Here is a 25,676-nt window from a genome sequence, read left to right as displayed (position 1 = left end):
ACTGATAGAGAGCCAATACATAACTTTTCTGGCTCCTTGGTTCCAATCCTTGAACTCTTTCACATCTGCAGCAGTCGGATTGATCCCTGGTATCTCCAGTGCTTCTTCATGCTCACCTTCTATGTAGTCCCAATAACCCTTTCCCATCAGGAAATTCGTCAACCTGAACCTCCAAGCATGGAAGTTCTTATCAAGTTTCTCAACAACAATCTGGTTTATGCCATCATTTGACATCTTCCCAGAAACAGCACTCTGGTTTATCATGCACAAAAACTGCTATATTTTCTGCAGCGGTACTGTACTACACTCAAATGTCACAACCAGTGACCTCAATGTGCATACATACACCCAATGCTCTAAATAAAAAGCTCCCTAAATAATTACACTCATTTTTCTCTTCTACAACTCCATTTTGTTGTAGGGTGTACCTGCATGTAAACTGCATCTTTATCCCATGTAAGATTCCTCCCTCCAGCTTTTGAGGTGTACAGGCATAAGAACCTCCCCTTCTGATCTTGTAATTATTCCCCTCTTTGAAATAAAAGAAAGATTCTGTTTTATCCTATTTTAACCTAGAGAGAGAAAATATCTAGAGAGAGATAATCCAAAATTGAGATATTTTTAGATATAAAAATCCTCCTAGTGTCTAAAATGGTTTCCCCTGAAATAGAAATTCAAAAAGAACTTTCCAATGCGCAATTGGAATGAATTGAAAATGGACCTTTGCCTAAGGGTCCAAATTTTCAAAAAATTTTGAATTATGCTCCAATTAAGGTTCCTATGGACCAATAAGATTAATCCAGATGAAGGGAGGAGATAAATTGAAGAATAAAAGAAAAACCCCCCAAAAATGAGTAAATGCTAACATAAGATGAATAGTTGACTAAGGACAAGGTTTATTAGTAAAAAACTATGAGTATTACTAAGAAAATGAGATATTTTGGATATAATGATTCAATTTTGACACCTTGGTAGGGAGAAGGGGGCTCTTCAATCAAAAGGGAGCCAAACTAGGTCCAAATCTTGTCCAAATTCAGCCAAACTGAACCTGGAAAATTCTAGAAACTAGTTGGACTTGGTTAGAGGCCTCCCTCACCTTTAAATAGATCCTTAGCCCTTTGTAAAAAAATATGAGAACTATAGCATGCTAATATTATACTGAAATAATGATATTTTATATTATCCTCTAAAAATCCTCTACAAATTGAAGAGATTGGAGCTTCTCTCTCTCTTCAATCTTCCTTGGAGACTTCATCAACTTACCAAACCAATTGATTGGTTGGGGGCCTCTACTTTGATCAAAGAATCAAGCAATCTACTAGGAGGTAAATTGTGATTTATGGTCTTTTTTCTTTAATCTCCAAATGTTTCTCTCTTCTCAACCCCTCTCAAGCTTGAGAAGCATTCAATTGAATGGCTTTTTAATACAATTGAAGTTCTTTAATGAATTGTGGTGATAAAACACATAAATTTCTATTTATACTTAAATTAAATATTTTTTTAAGCATGTCTCTCTCTCCCCCAAAGAATGGTCATTCCTATGACCTATTCTATATTCAAATGAAGCTTCTTATGAAGCAATTCTCTAATCTAAAAGTAATTTCTATGCTTGTCAAATTAGAGGCCAAATAAGTGGCTTTTTAATGCTTTTATGCTATTTAACTTATGAAAAATTTAAGAATCAAGTCCATAATTGGATATTGATCCAATTAATGGTTATTCTAATCATAGGGATATTACTAAACTTTATGCTTTTCAAATTATCAGTAATAGCAACGGAGCTATGGTAAAATTTTTAAAAAATTAACACATGAATCATTTTCATTCATAAGATGAAAAGAGGACTTCCTACCATATTCTAGGATTAATCATCCTAGATTAATTGAATGATTCTCATTATAATCATGAAAATTTTAATTTTTATGTTTATGCATAAATAGTTAATTAGGAAAAAGAGAAATTTCTAGTAATCCATTTTTATGTTAAAAGAGTAATCCCCACCATGACAATGAAAATCCATGTATTCCAATGAAGTAAGAGAAAAATTGGGATGCTAAAATAATGTATATTTTACTTAAAAATTAAACAAGAATTTTAGTTAAATTTATCTTTTTGCATAGATAAATTTAAATGATGAAAGAGGAATTCCCACCATTTGAAATTCCATCATTTAGATGGGAAAAGAGAAACTCCTAGCATATTGGAATTAATGAGTATTGTATTTAAATTCAAAGATAAATTTTAGATAAATTTATTTTATCTATGAGAAATATTTAAATGTTAAAAGAGGAATTCCTATGACATTTGGAATTCTATCATTTAGATGGGAAAAGAGAAATTTCTAGCATATTGAAATTAATGAGTATTGTATTTAAATTCAAAGATGAATTTTAGATAAATTTATTTTATCTATGAGAAATATTTAAATGTTAAAAGAGAAATTCCTATGACATTTGGAATTACATCAATTAGATGGGAAAAGAGAAATTCCTAGTATATTGAAATTAATGAGTATTGTATTTAAATTCAAAGATGAATTTTAGATAAATTTATTTTATCTATGAGAAATATTTAAATGTTAAAAGAGGAATTCCTATGACATTTGGAATTCCATCATTTAGATGGGAAAAGAAAAATTCCTAGCATATTGAATTAATGGATATTTTAATTTCACTTTATGTGAAATATTTGATGATAAAAGAGGAATACCCATGACATTGGAATGCAATTAATTAAATGCAAAAAGAGAAATTCTCATGGTATTTGAGATCCAAGAAATTAAATGAGAAGAAGAGGACTTTTTTGTATAATTCAATTTATGATTATTTATCAAAAGTGAAAATATGGGTAGAATTGATTTCTGTAAATCCCATGAATTCTTTTATTCAAAAGAGGAATATTGAATATAATGCAGTTGAGAAATTGAGAATGAATATGGAAATAGTCATCGAGAAAAAGAACCTTTAATTAGGCCAAGGAATTGGCAGAAATTTAGAAAAAGTCCCATTATCAGGATCAACCTAGAAAAAGCTATTAAATGGGAATAGCATGTGAATGAATGAGATAAAGTGAAAATAGGATGTGATAAGATGTGTATGGGATGTGATAGGATGTGATAAGATGTAAACGGGATGCGATAGAATGAAAATGGATGTGATAAGATGTGTATGGGATGAGATAGAATGTGAATGGATGTGATAAGAGGTGTATGGGTTGTGATAGAATGTGAATGGATGTGATAAGATGTGTAGAGGATGTGATAGGATGTGATAAGATGAAAATAGGATGTGATAAGATATGATGTGGAAGAATGAATGTGGATGTGTATGTGGAAGAATGGATGTGGATGTGTATGCGGAAGAATGGATGTGGATGTGTATGTGGAAGAATGGCCAACCCATAGTTTCAATCCAAAGTAATGCAAGACCTCCGCCTCAAAATAGGGGAAGTCAAAGAGAGATGTTCCCAAATCGGCCGTCCACTTCCAACGCAATAACGCTGGAAGTGATTGAAGAAAAAGAAGAAGATGAAAGAGATCATACTCCACCTCTACGAGATGAGGACATCTCGCGTTTTTTAAGTGGGGTAGGATGTAAGATTCCTCCCTCCAGCTTTTGAGGTGAACAGGTGTAAGAACCTCTCCTTCTGATCTTGTAATTATTCCCCTCTTTGAAATAAAAGAAAGATTCTGTTTTACCCTATTTTGATCTAGAGAGAGATAATATCTAGAGAGATAATCCAAAATTGAGATATTTTTTGATATAAAAATCCTCCTAGTGTCTAAAATGGTTTCCCCTAAAACAGAAATTCAAAAAGAACTTTCCAATGTGCAATTGGAATTAATTGAAAATAGGTTAAAAGGACCTTAGCCTAAGGGTCCAGATTTTCAAAAAATTTTGAATTATGCTCCAATTAAGATTCCTATGGACCAATAAGATTAATCCAAATGTAGGGAGGAGATAAATTGAAGAATAAAAGAAAAACTTCCCAAAAATGAGTAAATGCTTACATAAGATAAAGAGTTGACTAAGGACAAGGTTTATTAGTAAAAAACTATGAGTATTACTAAAAAAATGAGATATTTTGGGTATAATGATTCAATTTTGACACCTTGGTAAAAGAGAAGGGGGCTCTTCAAGGAGGCTCCTATTTCACATGTGTGGTGGAGTTTTAAACTCAGAAATATTGTGATATTTTTATCTCTCCTCTCTCCTAGATCAAACCAAATCAAAAGGAAGCCAAACTAGGTCCAAACTTGTCCAAATTCAGCCAAACTGAACCTGAAAAATTCTAGAAACTAGTTGGACTTGATTAGAGGCCTCCCTCACCTATAAATAGATCCTTAGTCCTTTGTAAAAAAATATGACTATAGCATGCCAGTATTATACTGAAATAATGATATTTTCTATTATCCTCTAAAAAGCCTCTATAAATTGAAGAGATTGGAGCTTCTCTCTCTCTTCAATCTTCCTTGGAGACTTCATCAACTTACCAAACCAATTGATTGGTTGGGGGCCTCTACTTTGATCCAAAAATCAAGCAATCTAGGAGGTAAATTGTGGTTTATGGTCTTTTTTCTTTAATCTCCAAATGTTTCTCTCTTCTCAACCCCTCTCAAGCTTGACAAGCATTCAATTGAATGACTTTTTAATACAATTGAAGTTCTTTAATGAATTGTGGTGATAAAACACATAAATTTCTATTTATGCTTAAATTAAATTAAATATTTTTTTAAAGCATGTCTCTCTCTCCCCCAAAGAATGGTCATTCCTATGACCTATTCTATATTCAAATGAAGCTTCTCATGAAGCAATTCTCTAATCTAAAAGTAATTTCTATGCTTGTCAAATTAGAGGCCAAATAAGTGGCTTTTTAATTGATTTTATGCTATTTAACTTATGAAAAAATTAAGAATCAAGTCCATAATTGGATATTGATCCAATTAATGGTTATTCTAATCATAGGGATATTACTAAACTTTATGCTTTTCAAATTATTGAGAATTATCAGTAATAGCAGCGGAGCTATGGTAAAATTTATAAAAAATTAACACATAAATCATTTTCATTCATAAGATGAAAAGAGGACTTCGTACCATATTCTAGGATTAATCCTCCTAGATTAATTGAATGATTCTCATTATAATCATGAAAAATCTAATTTTTATATTTATGCATAAATAGTTAACTAGGAAAAAGAGGAATTTCTAGTAATCCATTTTTATGTTAAAAGAGTAATCCCCATGACAATGGAAATCCATGTATTCCAATGAAGTAAGAGAAAAATTAGGATGCTAAAATAATGCATATTTTACTTAAAAATTAAACAAGGATTTTAGTTAAATTCATCTTTTTGCATAGATAAATTTAAATGATGAAAGAGGAATTTCCACCATTTGGAATTCCATTGTTTAAATAGAAAAAGAGAAATTCCTAGCATATTGGAATTAATGAGTATTGTATAGATAAATTTATTTTATCTATGAGAAATATTTAAATGTTAAAAGAGAAATTCTTATGACATTTGGAATTTCATCATTTAGATGGGAAAAGAGAAATTCCTAGCATATTGGAATTATTGAGTATTGTATTTAAATTCAAAGATGAATTTTAGATAAATTTATTTTATCTATGAGAAATATTTAAATGTTAAAAGAGAAATTCCTATGACATTTGAAATTCCATCATTTAGATGGGAAAAGAGAAATTCCTAGCATATTGGAATTCATGAGTATTGTATATAAATTCAAAGGTGAATTTTAGATAAATTTATTTTATCTATGAGAAATATTTAAATGTTGAAAGAGGAATTCCTATGACATTTGAAATTCCATCATTTAGATGGAAAAGGAGAAATTCCTAGCATATTAAATTAATGGATATTTTATTTTTACTTTATGTGAAATATTTGATGTAAAAGAGGAATACCCATGACATTGGAATGTAATTAATTAAATGCAAAAAGAGAAATTCTCATGGTATTTGAGATCTAAGAAATTAAATGAGAAGAAGAGAAATTTTTAGTATAATTCAATTTATGATTATTTATCAAAAGTGAAAATATGGGTAGAATTGATTTCTGTAAATCCCATGAATTCTTTTATTTAAAAATTAAATATAATTCAATTAAGAAATTGAGAATGAATATAGAAATAGTCATCGAGAAAAAGAACCTTTAATTAGACCAAGAAATTGACAGAAATTTAGAAAAAGTTCCATTATCGGGATCAACCTAGAAAAAGCTATTAAATGGGAATAGCATGTGAATGGATGAGATAAGGTGAAAATAAGATGTGATAAGATGTGTATGGGATGTGATAGGATGTGATAAGATGTAAACAGGATGCGATAGAATGAAGATAAATGTGATAAGATGTGTATGGGATGAGATAGAATGTGAATGGATGTGATAAGAGGTGTATGGGATGTGATAGAATGTGAATGGATGTGATAAGATGTGTAGGAGCTGTGATAGGATGTGATAAGATGAAAATAGGATGTTATAAGATGAAAATAGGATGTGATAAGATGTGATGTAATGAGAATGAATGTGGATGTGTATGTGGAAAAATGAATGTGGATGTGTATGTGGAAGAATGGATGTGGACGTGTATGTGGAAGAATGAATGTGGATGTGTATACGAAAGAATGAATGTGGATGTGTATGTGGATGTGTATGTGGGAGAATGAATGCGGATGTGTATGTGAAAGAATGGATGCGGATGTGGATGTGTATGTGGAAGAATGGATGTGGATGTGTATGTGGAAGAATAGATGTGGATGTGTATGTGAAAGGATGTGATGTCGATATGAGTGAATGAATGAGATGTGATGTGATGTGAATCGGGATAAGAATGAATGAGATGAGATGTGAAATGAATGAGATGAGATATGAGTGAATGAATGAGATGTGATGTGATGTGAATCGGGATAAGAATGATTGAGATGAGATGTGAAATGAATGAGATGAGATGTGATGTAAATTGAGATAGATGTGAAATGAATGAGGTGTGATGGGATGTGAATATGGGATGATGCGAGTGGATGAGATGTTGAGAATAAATGAGAAAAGATGTGATGAGATGGAAAATGATGTGATTGGATGAGAATGGGTATACATATGAATTGGATATGGATTAAGTAATGTGGACGGATATGGAACAATGTGAAAGACGAGAGTTCATTATAGGAACTATACTTATGACCTGTTTTAAGATGATTGTTTTATGTGAAAAATACTGGGGAAGCTTTTTTGACCATCTTGTGAATGAGTTCATGGTGACCTAACTGCTGATAAAGTTGCAACAGCTGACGGAGAGTCAATGGAGGACGTCTCATGTAGCAAGGTCGGGCCGAGGTCTTGACCAGCCTCAGTTCGATTTAAATGTTGAGCTTTCGGTACGGTGGATAAGGGACCAAGGAAGCGGCCTATGAGTGAAGCGCTAGGTAACCTGCAAAGGATCCTAGAGGGTGCTGACCATACGGTGCTCGGGCTCTGGGTCGCCGAAGATACCCACACGTGTGTCGTGGAAGATATTGGAACAAGGAGTAAGAGTTGTTTTCTGAGACCGGGCATGGATCTGGTTGATTGACCTTGCTGGTCCTCAACGGATGAGTCCATGGCTCTTTTATATGGATCTGTTGGTTGATCTTGCTGATCTTCAACGGAGCTTCCATCTTGATTTTTATAAGTGAATATATTGCCCGTTACTATGAGCTAGGAACTATCGAAAAGGCCCCTGAGTGGACAGGTGGTGAGCGTTCTGGTTGCCAATAATGCCATAGATACACCAATGAAGGAATGATTGGATATAAGGATTCAACCAGAGATTTTGAGGATTATGATCAGTGACACTATGGTTTCATTAAATGATTGTTTTAAAGATAGATGAATCTGTGAAAAAGGCAATTTCATATTGGGTGTGTAAGTGGTGTGACTGGTGTTAAATTTGCATGAATATCCGACTAGGGGGCCTGGGAACTCTTTTCCCTGGTACCCGGAGAACAAAACCGAACCAAATTCCTAATTGGATCCCATCACTACAGTGCTTAGGCTAGACTGATGAATCCGTAAAATAAGACTCAATTCTGTTATAGTACGATAGATGAAGTAAATCTCGGATAGTAATTGTTCTATGGAAAAAGAATCAACGGCTGTGCCTCTCGATGGGGAAAAATGCGTTGGTTTCTATGATCCAAGTGCAAGTTTCTTCCTTGATTTGACCAAGTGACTCACAGGTTCGGTCGGATGAGTTTGGTCAGTAATGACCCTGACTACGTTAGAGAACAAATATCCTGGTGGAATCGCCCGTGCTTTCCGGTAAGGGGAAGTTTTTTCGGGTTCGGTTTTTGAAGAACCAAGGGATTAGTCTCTTGACCGGATATCCGTGGTGGGCGAGGCCCCGAGTGAAGGATTCTGGCCCGTGCAAGAAGTGCTACTTCCGCTGCTAGCACCCCCGATTTAGTTGCGCGGAAGGGGCAGGGATCTTTCATCCCATGCTTTCTAAGATACTCATCAATGAATTCATCAGGGGAAGAAATATTCTCTCCCACCATCTAACCTTAAGGCATTTTATGTACATGCCTTTTTCTTTCTCTACCATAGCTTTGAAGCTTTGAAAATTATTAAACACTTCACTTTTCCCTTTCATAAAATACACCCTCACTTTCTTAGTGTAGTCATCAATGAAAGATACATCGAAATGGCATCCTTTGATTGATGCCATCTTTATTGTTCCCTAAACACACCCACACTTTCCTAGTATTGTGGTCATCAATGAAAGATACATAGTAATTACACCCTTTTATTGATGTCTTTTTAGGATACCATCTACGTAAGGGCATCCTTTGATTAATCCTTTGATTGATTTCATCTTTGTTGGTCCCCAAACATGAGAATTCACCACATCTAAAGGCCTTTGACTTGCATGATTATCATGTAGAAATGCATGCTTACCCTGCTTGCCTAACTAATTTTCTTCTATTCTCTTATCTTCTCTACAACCATAACATAAAGATAAGAGTACATACTATAAGGGAAAGTACTCTTCTACTATAACATACAGAGTTTGGTCCATAGTGTAAACCCAAATACATGAGCTGGCATTATAACTATGTCATAACTCTAGAAAACCAAAATGATTATATCACATAGCCTATAAACCACTGGAAAAATATCAGCCATGCCAGTGACATAAACTATGACTTGGCATCCTGGTGTGTCACACCCATATCTGCACCAGTTAAGCTCGATATCTTAACTCTCCCCCTTAAGCTCAACTCCATACCCTGCACTCCAAGTAAGCTCTTGAATTTGTGGAGATTCTTTGTACCCCCAAGATGTCAGCTTCTTGGTCCTCTATGCTGATATACACCAAACCCACATAACCTCCTAGAACCTTCTCAATGTGCTTCTCATTCGCATGATATACTAGGTTACTCGTGCACCAATTGTGTACTACTCATGTTGTGACAATAAATGACAAATCCATGGACTCTCCCATATATCCCAGTAGCTTTTAAAACCAAGCTACCTCACATATTGTCATAGTCATGCTTCCACAACTTAGCCTCTATACTCGATATGTTAGTTGCTTCTTGTTGCTCGAACTAATGGCAACACTCCTAAAAGAAAATAAAAGTCGCTAGTAGATCTTCTATTTGAGACACTACCAACACAATCTACATCTCTATATCCAACACAATCTACATGTGTACCAACAAAATAAAATCCGCTAGTAGATCTTCTATTTGAGACACTACCAACACAATCTACATCTATATATCCATGTACCGATATATGTACTCCAGCCTCATAGGAAATTCCATAGTGTGCCACAGACTTTATATACCTGAGTATCCTCCTAGAGCTACATTCAAGTGTGGCTTCCTTGGGGCCTGCATAAACTGACTCACCGACACAATAGCATAGCTCAAATTTGGCATGGTGATAGTCATGTAAATCAAACTCCCTTCAATACGCATGTATATAGAATGGTCCTCCAAAAGATCATATGTATCTGCAAACCATAGCATGTATCTAACCAATTTTGTGTCCATCTCTAATGGAATTGAGATTAGCTTACAACCTATCATTCGGTACTTACAGAGTATATCTAAAGAATATTCTCTATAATAATAGTCACATCTCATCATATGATGTAATCACCTCTATATCGAGGAAGTATTACAACACAACCAAACTCTACATTTTAAACTTCCTTTTAAGGAGCATCTTCACTTCATGAACAACATCACTGCCCGTTATAACAATCAAGCCATCAACATAGATGACTACTAGAATAATGGCCGTCTAGCCTTTTTCACATAAAGTGAAAAATCTATTATAGATATATGAAATCCAATAGTGACGAGATACTCTCCTATATTGTTTGACCACGCTTTAGGTGCCTGTTTCAAGCCATACAAGGCTTTACGTAACCTACAAACAAAACCTAAATGTGCATGGTTCTCATCTCCTTGTGGCTGCACCATGTACATCTAAATCACCATGTAGAAATGCATTCTTTATATCCATCTAATGTGCAAAGACCATTTCTTAGCTATAGCCATAGCAATGACTGCTCTTACGGTTGCCATCCTAGTAATCAAACTAAAAGTCTCCTCATAATCAATGCCATGATTGGTTTATGAATATCCCTTGCCTACCAATCTTGCGTACAGACCTAGCTAAATTATGTTTTACTTTATATATCCACTTGTATCCAATTGTCTTCTTCTCCTTACACAAAGGCACCAACTCCCATATCTTATTTGCATTTAATGCAGCCATCTCTTCATCCATAGCATCTTCCCAACATTTATGTCCAAGTGCCTCCTCAAAACATGTGGGATCTATCCCTTGTATTTATTTGACCATATAAGCATAATGATGGGCTATCATATCACAACATGTCTGCTCAATATCTGACCCTCATGCATTTATACACATGGATCACTATCAAAAAGTGTTCTTAAAACTACTTTGGCTCTTTATACACCTAGTATAACAACAGCTATGATGTGTCTATGATACTCAAGTACATAAATTTCTCAATACACTATGGACTTTTCTATGAGGTTGGAGTACAGGTCCGAGTACATGGATATGCAGGTGTAGATTGGGCTAGTAGTGTTTCAGACAGGAGATCTACTAGCAGCTTTATGTTTTCTTTTGAGACTGATGTTAGTTGTTGGAGCAACAAGAAGCAAACAATGGTTGTTTTGTCAAGTACAGAGGCTAAGTACAAGGGTGCTGCTATTGGATGAGGGAGAAGATGCTCTACACACGCACACAAAGTGATAGAGAAGCTCAAAGAGCAAGACATGAAACTCGATGTTGCTAGAAAGTACTCAATGATAATGATAAGGAATGAATGGATTACAAGAGTACAAATAGCCCTAGCCCTAGGGCTAATATGGATAACAAACAAGAGTGTGTTCACATAGAAAAAAACCTTGCCAGTACAAGGTAAAAAGCTCCCGTGCGTAGGGATATTCACACCAGGGACTTCTAGGCTAACAAACCCCCCAAAGTGAACCATGTGAACATGTACAAAGTGTAGCAAAAACTGGGTAAACCCATCTACCACATTAGCCTATGTAGGCATAGAAATCAAGGCACTTTCCCCCATATGGATTCCTTCCTGACATTATGAAATGCACCTGAATGTGCTGTGTCCGCGCATAAAATTCCAGAATTTGCACACGAGACTGCGTATCCATTTTGACTCTCAGAGAAAATGGTGGTAGAAGATAGTTGTCTAATACGAAGAGCTACTGATAGACAACGGAGCCAACACATGCTTGGATTGTTGTTAGTGCTATTGTACTCGGATTCACAACCTGAAGTGGCTGCTACTATCAAAAAACAGTTACCACTATGTGACATATTAGTGTCAGATCATCTCCCAGTGATGACTGTGAGGTGGAAAAGCATAAAGAAGACTGAGTTCTTCACTTCTTACCAATGCCAAGTACTAGGGCAGTGCTAAAATGTGCTCAACTGACACTGCATGCTGAATAGAAGAAGGGTATTACATGGAGGAGAAGGCATCTGACAATGTACTGATAAGGGGCAGCATCAAAAGCTGATATAGCAAAAGGCCCCCCTCAATTGGTATGAATTGGATACCTAAATAGTGCAAAAGCCCGATGTCTGAAAAATCAAATGCATGATGTAATGTCATGAAAATATTAACTGCTAAATCTGTTGATAGTCAGTACTGAAAACTGAATGCATGGTTGGAACCTGATTATCAACTCCCAAAGCAGCAAAAGGAGAAATGACTCCTGAGGTAATGCGAAAGTAACAAAGACTGTATCAGCCAAACGAGATGCACGTCTAGAGAGGCAACATGTGGTCGACTGCTACTATCAGTAGGAAATCACAATGGCCACATGCTATTCAAGTAATGCATGACCCATGGTGGTAGGAGAAATATGGGAAATTGAGGCTGTTGAATCAATAGCAGGAGAGCAAAGGACTGATGTAGAGCCAAAACAAGCTTAGCTAAGTCCACAATAACCAGAGAATGTGAGCATTGTGAACAACAGTAATGTATAAATTGTCAAGGTCCCCTGAATGCCAATACATATGAAAAATAACCTGTGTCAATGGACAAGCCGACAAGGTGGAATCAGCAATGGAAGTGGGCTAATTTAGTAAACCCGGTCCAAAATGCTGATATAACAATCTATCAATTGGGGGCAGTAGGGCATACATCCAGCCAGACCATGAGAGTATAAAGTAATCTCTTAGTATGGCAAAATAAAAAAATGTGTAATCCCACAAGATTGAGGTAGAGGAACCCTGAATTATGCATAGTGATAAGGCAACCAAGCTGAAGACAATGTAACAGTCTTACTCCATTAACATCCATGTGAATGAGCTGCAAAGGTGAGGCTACTGAAATAAAGAGCTGGTTCAGCATAAGTAATACTACATCTCAACAAGTAAAACATCACTGCATACAGGTATGTCTCCAAGACATAGCATAACTGAGGGGTCAAATGCATGAGTGACCACATACATCACCATCAGAGCAGTACACAGCTTGTGTCCCCCCTCAAATGCAATTGCTATAAAGCATAATTAGCAAAGGATTGATCATCATCAGGATCAATGTCAAGAATAGCACCAAACTAACAATCCTGATTCAGACTCGTGGTACCAAACTTGATAAAGGCAAAGGAGGCAATTCACTGCATGTGACTGTTAAAGCACAGCCATCATGTGTGAAATTGGCTTCCTCTGCATTGTTAGTTGTGGTGGCAACAAGATCTTACTACCTCTTTTTCTCCTCACTCTCTTTCCGCTTCTAGCAATCCTCAATAACATGATCGGGTTTTCGACAATAGTTGCATCTCTTCTTTTTAGATTTCTCCCCTTTTGGCTCATAAGAATCTGAATGGACTGGTGCCTTACCATGAGATTTAGCATGAGAAGGAGCCCCAGATTTCCATTTACTATAGTGGGAGGTAACAAAAGCCTAATCAAAAGCAAGCATATTATTCTGATTGGAACGAGATTTCTCTTCATGTAAACAAAAGAGCTACCAACTCATCAAATGTGTACAAATCTATATTCCTCTTTGTTAGGAGAGGCAAAGACTGGTAGAAGGTCCCTGATAGGATTTAGGCAGGCCATTGAGAACTGAAGAGACAAGAGAACTATCAAGAATGACCTCATTAATATTGATCAGCTCCTCTCTCAGATCCTTGACACGGGTCAAAAATAAAGCCATAGATTCACCCTCTGACAGATGCTCCAAGTTAATCTTTTTCCAAAGATAGGCAACTCAAGCTTCATTGCGGATCTGATACAGAGAGGCAAGGATATCCCATGCACCTTTAGCAGAAGTACATGAACTAATGTGAGGAATGACTTGTCATTTACGAGAAAGCAATTATGGCGTATGCTTGCGCATCTTTAGCATCCCATCTGAGCTGTTATGTTGTAGAAGGAACAAGTGCAAGCAGAACAATGCCACTGGAATCAGGCTCACTCGTTCCGACAGTGGCAACACCAGACGTGCTGATAACATATGCAAGGCCAATAGGCCTTAAATCAACACCACACAAGTTCTTTGCTACCAGTACATGCCTCATCATGTATGCCCACATGGGATAGTTGGTGCCATCCAACTTATCATCAATGGACAGCATGCCAAACAAAAGCCGAATGATTGAAATGTGGAAAGCCTGAAGCCGAAGACTGTAAGCGGAACGCCTGAAGGTGAATGGCCAGAGAGCCAAAAGCTGAATGCCGTAAGCCAAGCGTCGAATGCTCAAAGCTGAAGCCGAAGTGGCTAAATAGCTGACTGCTGAAGTCAAATGCTTTAATGTGGACTACCTGAAGTTGAATGGTTGAATGAGGAAAGCCAAACGTTGAACAACTGACCGAGCAAAGTCGACTAAAAGCTGATGGACAAGAAAGTCCGATGGCGGAAGCTGAGAGCCGAAGATTCAATTGGCTGACAGGGCAAAACCGACGGAAGCAGCTGAATGATTGATTAATGATCAAGTACAACTGAAGCTAAAGCTAAATGCTAAATGAGGAAAGCCAAAGGCTGAACTGCTGACTAGGCCAGGCTGACTGACAGCAGCTGAATAATTAAACAAGCAGAATTGAAACACAAAAGTCCAATGCTAAATAGAAAGTTGAATGGCTGAGTAGGCTAAATTGACGGACGCAGAGTTCTAATGTCAAAAACTGAAAGCCAATACTCAAACAACCACAATAACAGTAGAAAATAGCAGAACTCGACGGAGACTAAAATTCAAAGCCAAAGGCTTCTGAAAGCTTGAGCTAAGTGTAGTGCTAGTGTACAAGATGCTCAGAATATACAACAACAGAAAGGAAAGCTGACCAATGTACAAAGGAGGCAAAAATCCTAGATCTCTGAAAAAAGCAAAGTGCAAGAGCTTACCTAGGCTTAAGGCGGCAAGACGATAAAAGGATGTACAACGACGAAGCTAAATAAGTCCACCACCAACGTACACCTAGTTCACTGCTTTACAAGCTAATAGCAAGGAGCTACTGGTTCTGCAACCAAGCTCTAAAACCAACTCTGAAAAGCACAACAAAAGCCAACACCAATGACAAGAAAGGCATCAAGGTCAATCTAGCAAGAAGTTGGGACAGAACACATGCGAACGTCAATGACATAAGCTACCAACCGAATGCAAACGCAAGTACTAAAACCGAGATAGTGAACGCCGCTCTGAGCTATTGACACTAAAACCAAGGCCATTGTAAACACATGCTCTAATACCAATATTGGTGAGGGAGAAGATGCTCTGCACAATCACACACATGCACACACAATGATAGAGAAGCTCGAAGAGCGAGAGAGACCAAGCTTGATGCTGAAAAGTGCTCTCAATAATAATGATAAGAAATGAATGGAGTACAAGAGTACAAATAGCCCTAGCCCTAGGACTGATATGGCTAATACACAAGAGTGTTCACACGAGAAAAAACCCTTGCTAGCACAAGGTAAAAAATGCACGTATGTAGGATTATTCACACTAAGGACTTCTACGCTAATAGTTGCTATGGCAGGCAACATATAAGGTAGCTTGGTTGTAGGAGTTACTTGCAAATGTAGGTGAGTCCATGAACAAGATGGTTGTCATTTATTGTGATAGCATAAGCAACGTACAATTGGCACAAGTAACCCAATGTATCATAAGACAAAGAACATTGAGGTGCATTATCACTTTGTGAGAGTGAAGATTCTAGCCAGGTGATGTGGATTTGGTGTATGTCAACACAGAGAGGATCAGGCATCTAACATCTTCCCAAAGGTATTGGATACAGAGAAGCTCTACATGTTCAAGAGCTTACTTGGAGTACAAGGGGGATGGAGTTAAGCTCGAGGAAAGAGTATTGGAATATCATGCTCAATGTGCAAATATGGGTGACACACCACAATGATATCTCCGCACTTATACCACTAACACCAATGGTTTATAGGCTGTGCACTAGAGTTATGGCACAGTTATAGTGCGAGCTTATGTAGTCGGTTTCACACTATGGCTATGGACCCCGACATTTGTATGCTATAGTAGGAGAGTATTTTATCGTTGTAGAGTTGAGAAGAGAATAATAGAAAATTTGGCCATTATCTCGTGTGCTTGTCTACTCATGTGTGTACGTTTGTTTACAAGGAGCTCCAGCTCGCCCTCTCCCTTGCATTCTGCTCACGAATACCATGCATGTGCATGTGTAGGTAATGGTGGTGATTGTATCAACAAGGTGGGAAATCCAACCAGGCTCATCTGCTCCCTCTCCCTCTCCTGATGTAATCGCATAGAGGACTCCAATGCTAGGCGTGGGAGGAAGTCTTTGGCAAGATTGTAAACATGTTGAATGTAAGCGATGGGTAGGACCTTAGGAATCATGCACTTTTGTACGTAGCATTTGCAACAGGATTTGTGAATTTCAGGTTTATCATGTCTATTAGTTATCGGAATTATGAGAAATATAAAGACTAGGTTGTTAAATACTCGGAAAGATCATCAAAAATGACACATCAACAATATTAATACCCATAGAACACTTGGTACCTCTATATCCAAAAATACACAGGTTTTGTGATTGCACCGTTGCATTCAAATGTCTCATAACATGCACTGAGGATATATCTTGGGATGATGCCCAGAGTCTCATCAGACTTTGCTTGACGAATGTCCAAAAGATGGAGTTGACCACAGAACATTGAGAGATGCAAGCGTGCAAAGTGCAACAATTGAATTTCTGTTACCCGTGCATGTGTAGAAATCTTACATACGTAGAGTCTAAGAGGTATTGTTCACTGACATGTGCCCCACGGTCATCTAACAAGGGACCATTGAGCCATCCTGCAGAGACTAGCAGGCACCAGCATACAAGGTTGCAACTAATAGTTTTTACTTTAATGGCAGGAGTTGAGGAAGTGAAAAAACTTGGAAAAGCACTGGAAAAGCCTTGCAAGAGTAATCTGGCCACTTTGAAGACCAATTCTAAATGTGTCTTCCAATCCACTTCCAAAAAGGATATAAGGAAACATTCAAGTTGCTGTCGTGTCCTATAAAGTAATCAACTTCAAATACCTAAATATCAAATAAACAATATACAATTTGAAGGCAAATACTAGTACCACGGTCTCACAACCCTTCCTGAATTTCCCTTCGTCATTGGTTTAGGGAGCTGCCACGCACAGACAAGAGGAACTTAATGTAATGAGCATCATAATAGAAAAGACGAGACAAATTCCACAATTGCACAAAAAGCTCAGGATTTGTAAAACCAACCTACCTGTTTAGCACTTTTATGTGAAGCACTTGAAGGTGAACTACTATGCTTCTTGACCATCCGATTTACCATGTTCGTGTTAGAAAGATTCTCATCATTTCCGTTCCTTCTCACGCATTTGGCATCTGCAGGCATGGCATGACTAGAAGGCTTTTCTTTTGTTGCTTCTGATGTGCTTGCCTTTCTTTGCTGATTATCCACTTGCTCATTTGTTGGCTCATTTGAAGGCAATGAAACACTCAGATACCCCTGGCTGCTATTCATGCTACTGGCAGGAGCTTTGGGCGTACATGCTTCTCTATCTCCAATGCTTAGAAGTTCCTCAGGAGATGATGCAAGAACTTTTGGAATCTCCTCGGAAGGTGATGGTGGAGCTTTTCCAAGATCCTCCAGAGGGGAAAGTGGAGCTTTTGGAAGTTCCTCGGGAGGTGATGGCAGAGCCTTTGGTGCACTTGCAGCAATATTTGATCTCTCCCCTTGCTGCCCTTGAAGCTCACAACTCAGCTCATCATTCTCTGGAGCATACAAGAAGATGACTTTTAAAAAAACATTCAAAGCATGAGATAGCACCAGAATCTGCTTGTTTGAAGACAAGATGCCACATGACTGAAGCAGAAATATTGAAGCAACACAGCGATTCAATCTAAAAGACCAAAAAGTAATCAACCACTTACATGCCTAAAAATGTTAAAACAGTTAGTAAATCGAACTTGCTTCAGTATGCATACCGTACCGTACCACACCTTACGCAACCACTATGGATACCATTAAGAAGAATGCAGGGGAGAAGATGACCTTGAGCTCTTTGCAAACACATACACACGAATAGACAAGCACACAAGAGAGATTCCTATATATCTCTTCTATTCTATACAACCATAAACTAAAGAGATAAGAGTACGTACTATATGGGAAAGAACTCTCCTACTATAAGATACAATGGTTGGTCCATAGTATGAACTCGATTATATGAGCTGGCGCTATAACTAAACCATACTCTAGTAATCCAAATGTGATTGTCACATAGCTTGTCATCCACTGGTGGCATATCAACCATAATCTCACTAACCATACCTGTGATGTAAGTGCGGAAGCTATCACCCAAGCGGGTCATCGATGTCCGCAGCACTAGTTGAGCTCAATATCTTAACAATGTAGGTGTAGCTTCGGCAATGGCCACTATAGAGGATGGCTGCTTGGTGGCCTTCTCGGCCGGCCACTTGATACAATCCTTCTTACTATGCCTCTCATGATAGCTGAAAAACATAAATTCTTTGCCTGATACCGCTTTTTCTCTTCTGGCTGGAGAAAACCTACTGTAATGTCCTCTTGGGCCTCTTCTCCGACATCTTCTTAGGTTTTGAACCTTTGTCCTATTGACTATCCGAGTTGCTCTCAGACTCCTTATGATCCTTATTGTCCTTGATGTTCTATGCTCCCTCACCCTACTAGGCATGGTGGTTGGCTAGGTGGTTTTCCCAACCTCAGTTTTAGCATGAAATCGGTATAATAGTGCAACTCACAGCAAGGCCTTGTTTATACATTTTCTTTTAGAGAGCTTAAGCTATCCATTTTAATCTTTATACACGAGAGTGACACTAGATTGGGTACCAACTACCCACTTAAGGGCCCCCTCCCACAAGGAGTATTTGCTTTATTGCTTTCAAGAATTTCTTTTACAACGCAGAAAAACTTACTAATGACCGCAGTTGACAGTGGAATGCCAAACACAAGAACGAGGCAGACCAAACATCGACCGAACCAAGTGGTCTGACGACACTTTAGAAGCCACTTCGGGAGCCAATATGCACACCCAGATCTGCTGAGGGGATGCGGGACTCATAGCTGAATGCTGAAGATGACTTCTTCTTCCGCCTTGGACTGTAGCACAATGAAGTGCTTTTGCTGAAAATGTATGCACAAGTCCTAGGACTCAAGCACACATGATAGAGGCTATGTTTCAGTGCTGAAATATGAGTGAATGAGATGATTTATGAGTGGGCTGAGCGGCCGCTTATATATGATCCCCCTACATCAAGTCGGCTATGCATATGTTGTCGGCCTGTTCATATATGCTCATGATATGCTGAAAATAGGCATTTATGCAAGCACCTTTCACACGTGCATCGTGGGCTTTGTCTGCTGGACGATAGGCCTCTCCTATGCTTGCCATGCTGGCTATGCAAAGGCTCAAGGCTGGCCCTTTTGGGGCTCTTGGGCACCCCATATGGGAGCCCACTAGTGGCAGGCCCTAAGGCTAGCCTAAAGCCTTTGCTTCTACATGCTTGCTACTCCTATGCCAGCCATGCTGGCCTAAGTGCTGGCTGACTATGAAAAGGCTCAAGGCTGGCCCTTTTGGGGCTCTTCGGCACCCCATAAGGAGCCTACTAGTGGCTGGCCCTAAGGCTAGCCTAAAGCCTTTGCTTCTACATGCTTGCTATATGCATCTATCCTAAGATGACCTTCAAGCTTTGTTCTCCAAGTGGGTTCTGCAAGTGGGTTGAGTGACACACAAGGCTTTAGATGTGACCTACATAGCATCGGGCCTAGCATGTCCTTGGACTAGGGCTCACAATGGAGTCACGTGTAGCATGCAACTGGTATGATCGTGTAATGAAGACCTTCTTTATACCTTTATGTTAGTGAGCATGAAGTAATCCCCTTTAATCTTCTTTTTACAGGAGATAGAGAGCTGAGGAGAGAGAGAATGTTGAGACAACACCAGATTGTGTCCCAATCTACCCAATTAAGAGGCCCCCTCCCGCAAGCATGAGTATTTGCTTTATTACTTTGGAGAACTTCTTTACAATGCAGAAAACTTACTGAAGATGATTGACGGAGGATTGCCAAATGTAAGGACGATGTAGACCAAACGTCTGCTCAACCATCAAATGGGTTGAAGACAATTGTGAAGCCACTCTGGAGAGCCTTATGCACACCCAGATATGCTGAGGGATATGAAATACTGAAGGCTGAATGCTGAAGATAGCTTCAGGCTGCCTTGTGACTGAAACACAAAGAGTGCTTGGCTGAATAGATGTATGCACACGACCAAAGTCTCAAGCACGCATGCTTCAGCAATGTATGACTGCTGAATTCTATGAAGAATGAGATGATTTATGCTTGGGACGGGGGGGTTTCTTATATATGCCTACATGCTGCTGGTCGGTCAGATGGACAGCAGTCGGCCAGTTAATATATGCTCACGACTGCTGATAATTAGCTAGTCATTTTACACGTGTGCTGTCCTGGCTGTCCTGCATGTGGGCTGACTGTACCAGATGCTGCTGACTAGCTGTCTGAGCCTTTATAAGGCTGCCTATTGGGTCTTAAGGCTCTTGTAAACCCTCTTTAGGTGTGGCCCATGGTGGCCCACCAGGCAAGACTCATAGGCTGGGCCTAGAGCCTTTTAATCCCTTTGCTTAACATCTTCTACATGCTCCTAAAAGACTGCTATGCTAGGGTAACCTATATGCACTGACTATTCTCCAAGTGGGTTAAGTGAGACTCCGATGCCTAAGGCTTGGAAGGACCTACATGGCTCGTGCCTGACATGTCCCTTGACTCAGGCTCACAATGGGGTCACAACGTACCACAAAAAGGTACCACTTCTATACAAGTTTCACACTGATGATGAGCTAGTGTGTCACACTGCACCTCAGTGCGTGGGTGCATGTGCCATCACAACATACAACAAATAAATACCTAAAAAGGATCTGATGATGTACAAATGTAGCACTATTGATGAGCCAGTGTGTCACATAGAACCTCAGTGCATGGGTACATGTGACATTAGGCCCTTCCGGTCTTTTATAGACATTGATATATCTTTCTTCTTTCTCAGAATCATGTAGTATGAGGATCAAAGATGCCAGGGCATGAGCTCCGAAGACCTTGTGAGGGCATACTCATATAGTACCCCCAAGACCAAGGTCACAAGGACGACTCCCAGACTAATTATAAGCTTGCGCTTGTTCGACAAGAGCACTTTGGGTATTTGTCTGTACCTAAATAGAGAATCCAAATGCAAGCAAATGCACTAAAAGGGACAAAGTACTCAACAAAATACCTGACTTCTTTGCAGGCTGTTGGCTTTACATGCTGCAGTAAAGAGATTGAAATTAGAGCCCTTTTCTCTAAATTCCTCAGCTTCTCTTTGACGATTCCAGCACGAGGACCTGGATTTCAGCTATAAATGCTTGCTTCTTTCTGTTTTGACAGGCAGTTGTGAGTCCATACAGCTGTACCATTCACACGTGATGTTTTCTGGTAGTTTATGTTTTCTAGATCTGTTGTAAGTTGATGCCAGTTAAAAGTTCCTCAGGATGCATGCAGGAAAACAGGTAGGACAGTAAATTCTGCTGAGTAGACTGTACTGCTGTACTAGACCACATATGCGCAGCTGCCTATACAGGCTGTACAGCAGCAATTAATGCTGTATGAAGCAAATTTTTCCTGCAAATGTGAATTTGCTCCTGCAAACAAGCCGATTTTTCTGTCTAGATCTTTCGCAGTTGGAAGAAATTTCTAATGATGGAACTCTGTACTTTTCAGTTCAGAATTTCAGCCTCAAAACGGCTGAAAGATGCAAGCAGATGCAAGTTCTAGCAAGAGGGAAGAAATAAAGTTTCTTTCTCTGCACAAGACTACCGGATTCATTGGTTTTTCTCTTTCTCTGCAAGAGGACAGCCCACTAGCATTTCACAGATGCTGCTCTGATACCAAATGTGAGAACTACTCTAGTAGGCCTGCCCACTTAGGACTCCTCTAGGACGTGAATATAGCCCCTATGTATGTCTGGTATGAGCTGATGTCGATGCGGTGGTGTTGGCATGGGTGGCTGATGTGGATGCTTGTGCCGTGAAAAAATCAGTGATGGATCTCTGGGCAACATATTGTATGAGCTGGCCTTGCCTCTCAGCATGTCCTCTCAATACTCCATCCCTATGTCTTCTGAGCTCTATCAGGCACATCCCGAGACATCTCAAGATGTGTCTGATACTGCATCACCTGTGCCAATGGTCCGAACCCCTCGCGGAAGAGGTGGTGAAATCCCCCCTATCTCATAATACGCAAAAATCAGTACGCCTAGAAGTACCAAAGCGAACAAAAAGTTGGTTGGCTGCACAATCGGCAGCAGGCCACACAAAAAATCTGGCTATTGTTTGGTGGTGGAAAAAGCTGGCTCGGTCAATGGTGCACATGAAAGCACAAGGAAGCACGTAGAGCTGGACAATTGACAGTAGCTCCGACAACAAGACAGTGTGGCAAGCGCATGTACAAACTTTGCCAAAGTGGCCAATAACAAACAACCAAAGCAATGCTTGGTAAAAGATATGGGCAACCCAAAGGGGCCTCAAAAAACATACCAAACATAACACGGCATGGTCAACTCTCAAAGATCCACAACTTCAGACAAGTGGACTCGTCAAGCTGCAAGCCCAGGGAGTGCAAATCTGATATTTAAAAAAGTTGCATACTTTGTTACAAATTTTGAAAATTGTTTAAATTTAAAACAAAATCTCCACAGGCATACGAAATGGTTCATACCAGGGCTAGATAAAACAGCACGTGGCCTTTGTATATGGACAGTTGGTTGTGCTTGGACCTTCACATATGTTCCCAACATTTCACCTGCCAACCCTGCAAGTAAAGCTACAGACCCTGAGTGACCACAGTATGTAACTTCGTCAAAATGCCAACAAGCCTTCACGATGCAAAGCAAATATACATGAATGGAGTATCCAAATTAATCTCAAACCTATAAAAAATAAGTGTTGTCTTAACATTATATGAATCTGCTCGTGAAGTCTGCTCGTGAAGCTCAGGCTTGCCAGCTTATCATGGACTGCACGCAGTGCCATCCATGTCATGGTAACATTTAGGCAGTACCTGTAGAGCTTTGTGAAGACGTTGGCTTTTTTAATCTTGCACATTACCATAGGCGCACGCCCACCCCACGACCTGCAGAAACTGCTGTGATCAGTGTGCAACCAACCATGTTAGTGCAATACACCCACAGGTATGGGCAAGGGTGCCTAGGTTGGGCAGCGCACATGTGGAAGGGCAGGGCCGACAGCAGCACAAGGGCCAGGGCGGCCAGCTGGGGTAGGTCAGGCAGGACAAGGACCAATCAGGCACGGCCCAGGCTCCCATGTGTGAACACACTTTTTTTTTAAGTGTGGAGCAATCCAACTGTCACATGCACTTATGCACTGAGGTGCCATGTGGCACATTGGCTCATTATCACTGCTTCATTTGTACAGCATTAGAACCTTTTTAGGGATTTATTTGTCATACGCCATGGCCCCATTGTAAGCGCTGTTAGGCACAAGCTACATAGTTCTTCGGCAAGCCTTAGGTGTTATTGTCTGTCCCCCTTAACCCACTTGAAGAACACTGCATCTAGGTCATCCTATGGTAGTTACATGTAGCAAGCATGTAGAAGAATTAGGCAACATGGGCATTCAAAGTCTTTAGGTCAGCCATAAGAGCCTTGCACATGGGCAGCCCATTGACCACCAGTTACATGTAGCAAGCATGTAAAAGCATTAGGTAACATGGTGTGGCTGTGCATGCTTCTGTCTGCTGGCCAACAGGTCCATAGGGCTTCCACTACTAGCCGACTGGGCACATGCCTCCTAGGGCTGGCCGACTAAGGCCATGATTGGCCCCCTTTGGTGGCCATCGCACGTTAGTGCCGAGTTGGCCAGCAATGGAAGCCCTATGGGCCTATAAATGCTATTTTCAACAGTCATGAGCATTATTGAACAGGCCGACATCATGATATGCAAACCGACCAGCATGTGGGTGCTCATATATAAGTCACCTTCAGTCCCTTGGAAAAATTATCTCATTCTTTCACAGTTCAGCAGTGAAACAAAGCAACTAGCATGTGTGCTTGAGTCCTCGGACTTGTGCATACATCTTTTCAGCATAGCACTTCCTTGTGCTGCAGTCCAAGTGTAATGCGGTGGATTAATGAGCCCTAGTTTGGTGAGTTGAGGGGCTGAAAATTAGAAAAATCATCATGTAGAGACGATAGAGCATGTGTTAGGGGTGAGAGAGAGAGAGAGAGAGAGAGAGAGAGAGAGAAAGAAAGATATATTAAGCGTCTAAAGACCCAATGGGCCTATGAGACCAAAGTAATACAATAATGTCCATGGCATATCTCATCATGGAATGGAAAATAAAACAGAAAGAAAACATAAACAAATCTATCTCACTGGGGTGATACAAAACTGTCCATGGAACTCATCATGGAATACTAGGAACATCGAAACATGAGAGCAGCATCAGCTTCGAGTAGATGGTATACCACTCTCCAAAATATCAAGCATCAGAAGAAAAACGAGTTTCTCCTTGAGTGGAAGAAGGAGAGGTGTCAAAACATACACACTTTTGCTTGCCAAGAGTCTAAACATGCAGCATTAACTTGACAAGTGTCAAAAGTGTTCACATACACTTAAAAATGGGCTTGGGCACTCTCTAATGTCCAATAGAAGGTGCCTTATAAAAATACAAAGGTTTGTGAGCCCGTATGCCTTAAAAATGCCCGGTGCCTCCCCATATAAGTGGGTGTGAACACACAAGCTTATAAATTTCTCTAAGTCCCAAAGTCAAACCAAAAATTTGAGTTTTTAGCCCAACTTCTCAGCCCTGCATTCATGACAACCACTAGAATACAATGGCATGAGCATGGTTTCGAAGTGAGTAGTCAGGGCATCCCCAACGCCACGAGACTGATCCACAACATCTCATGCAAGAAACAAAAACGACGCACACATCTAGCAAATCATCTAACCAGCCAAGCAAGTACGAGATGCATATGCATATGTTCCCTATTCTCCATCCTTGTACGTGTCTTGGACCAAAAGCCAAGCTAATAGACCTAGGGATGAGATCACAAAGCCAAGCTAGTGTGATCAGAGATCCCATGCCTAGCCAAGCTAGGACTTCATGCCAACCAAGTTGGACTTCATGCTTGCCAAGTTAGACTTTCCGTGCCAACCAAGCTAGACTTTCTATGCTAGCCAAGCTGGACTTTAATGTTAACCTGTCCACATAAGCAAAGTAGATACATGTCATGTGACCAACTCCGTGCATGTACATAAGCAAACTGGATACACATTTTGTGATCATCTCTGATTCTCTGTGCTTAAACACGCATTTGATTATGCAATAGGGGCAAAGTTATGACATCTCCCCCCTCTTCTAAACAGTTGGCCTCAATTGAAAGGCCTTAGATATGCATCCAAGAGCCAAGGGTAATCCCTCATAGTCAGCTCATCCAACCATTTTGCATCTATGGTTAGATAGTTGGGAACTTAACCAAGCATCTCCACCGAAGGTGGCCTCTAGGCAACCTCTTCTTTTTC

The 25,676-nt window shown here is 39.4% G+C and overlaps 1 protein-coding gene across 5 annotated transcripts in view; it reads right to left on the bottom strand.

Annotated features, from left to right (window-relative positions):
• Positions 1-16,897: 16,897 nt before the first annotated feature.
• The window catches only part of LOC147637274 (uncharacterized), a 33,868-nt gene continuing 25,089 nt past the window's right edge, over positions 16,898-25,676 (bottom strand). For all 5 annotated transcript variants that reach the window (XM_086800912.1, XM_086800913.1, XM_086800914.1 and 2 more), the window contains 3 exons: positions 22,849-22,941; positions 17,302-17,813; positions 16,898-17,193 (listed from right to left, as the gene is read on the bottom strand). In XM_086800912.1, the coding sequence (XP_086657038.1) occupies positions 17,137-17,193; positions 17,302-17,813; positions 22,849-22,941 (662 nt within the window). In that variant the 3' untranslated portion in view covers positions 16,898-17,136. The remainder of the gene's footprint in view (positions 17,194-17,301; positions 17,814-22,848; positions 22,942-25,676) is intronic.

The sequence above is a fragment of the Cibotium barometz genome, chromosome 7 (genome assembly GCF_041138505.1).
Source record: "Cibotium barometz isolate CiBa-2024 chromosome 7, ASM4113850v1, whole genome shotgun sequence".
NCBI lineage: Eukaryota > Viridiplantae > Streptophyta > Polypodiopsida > Cyatheales > Cibotiaceae > Cibotium > Cibotium barometz.
This window is presented reverse-complemented; position numbering and strand designations above follow the sequence as displayed.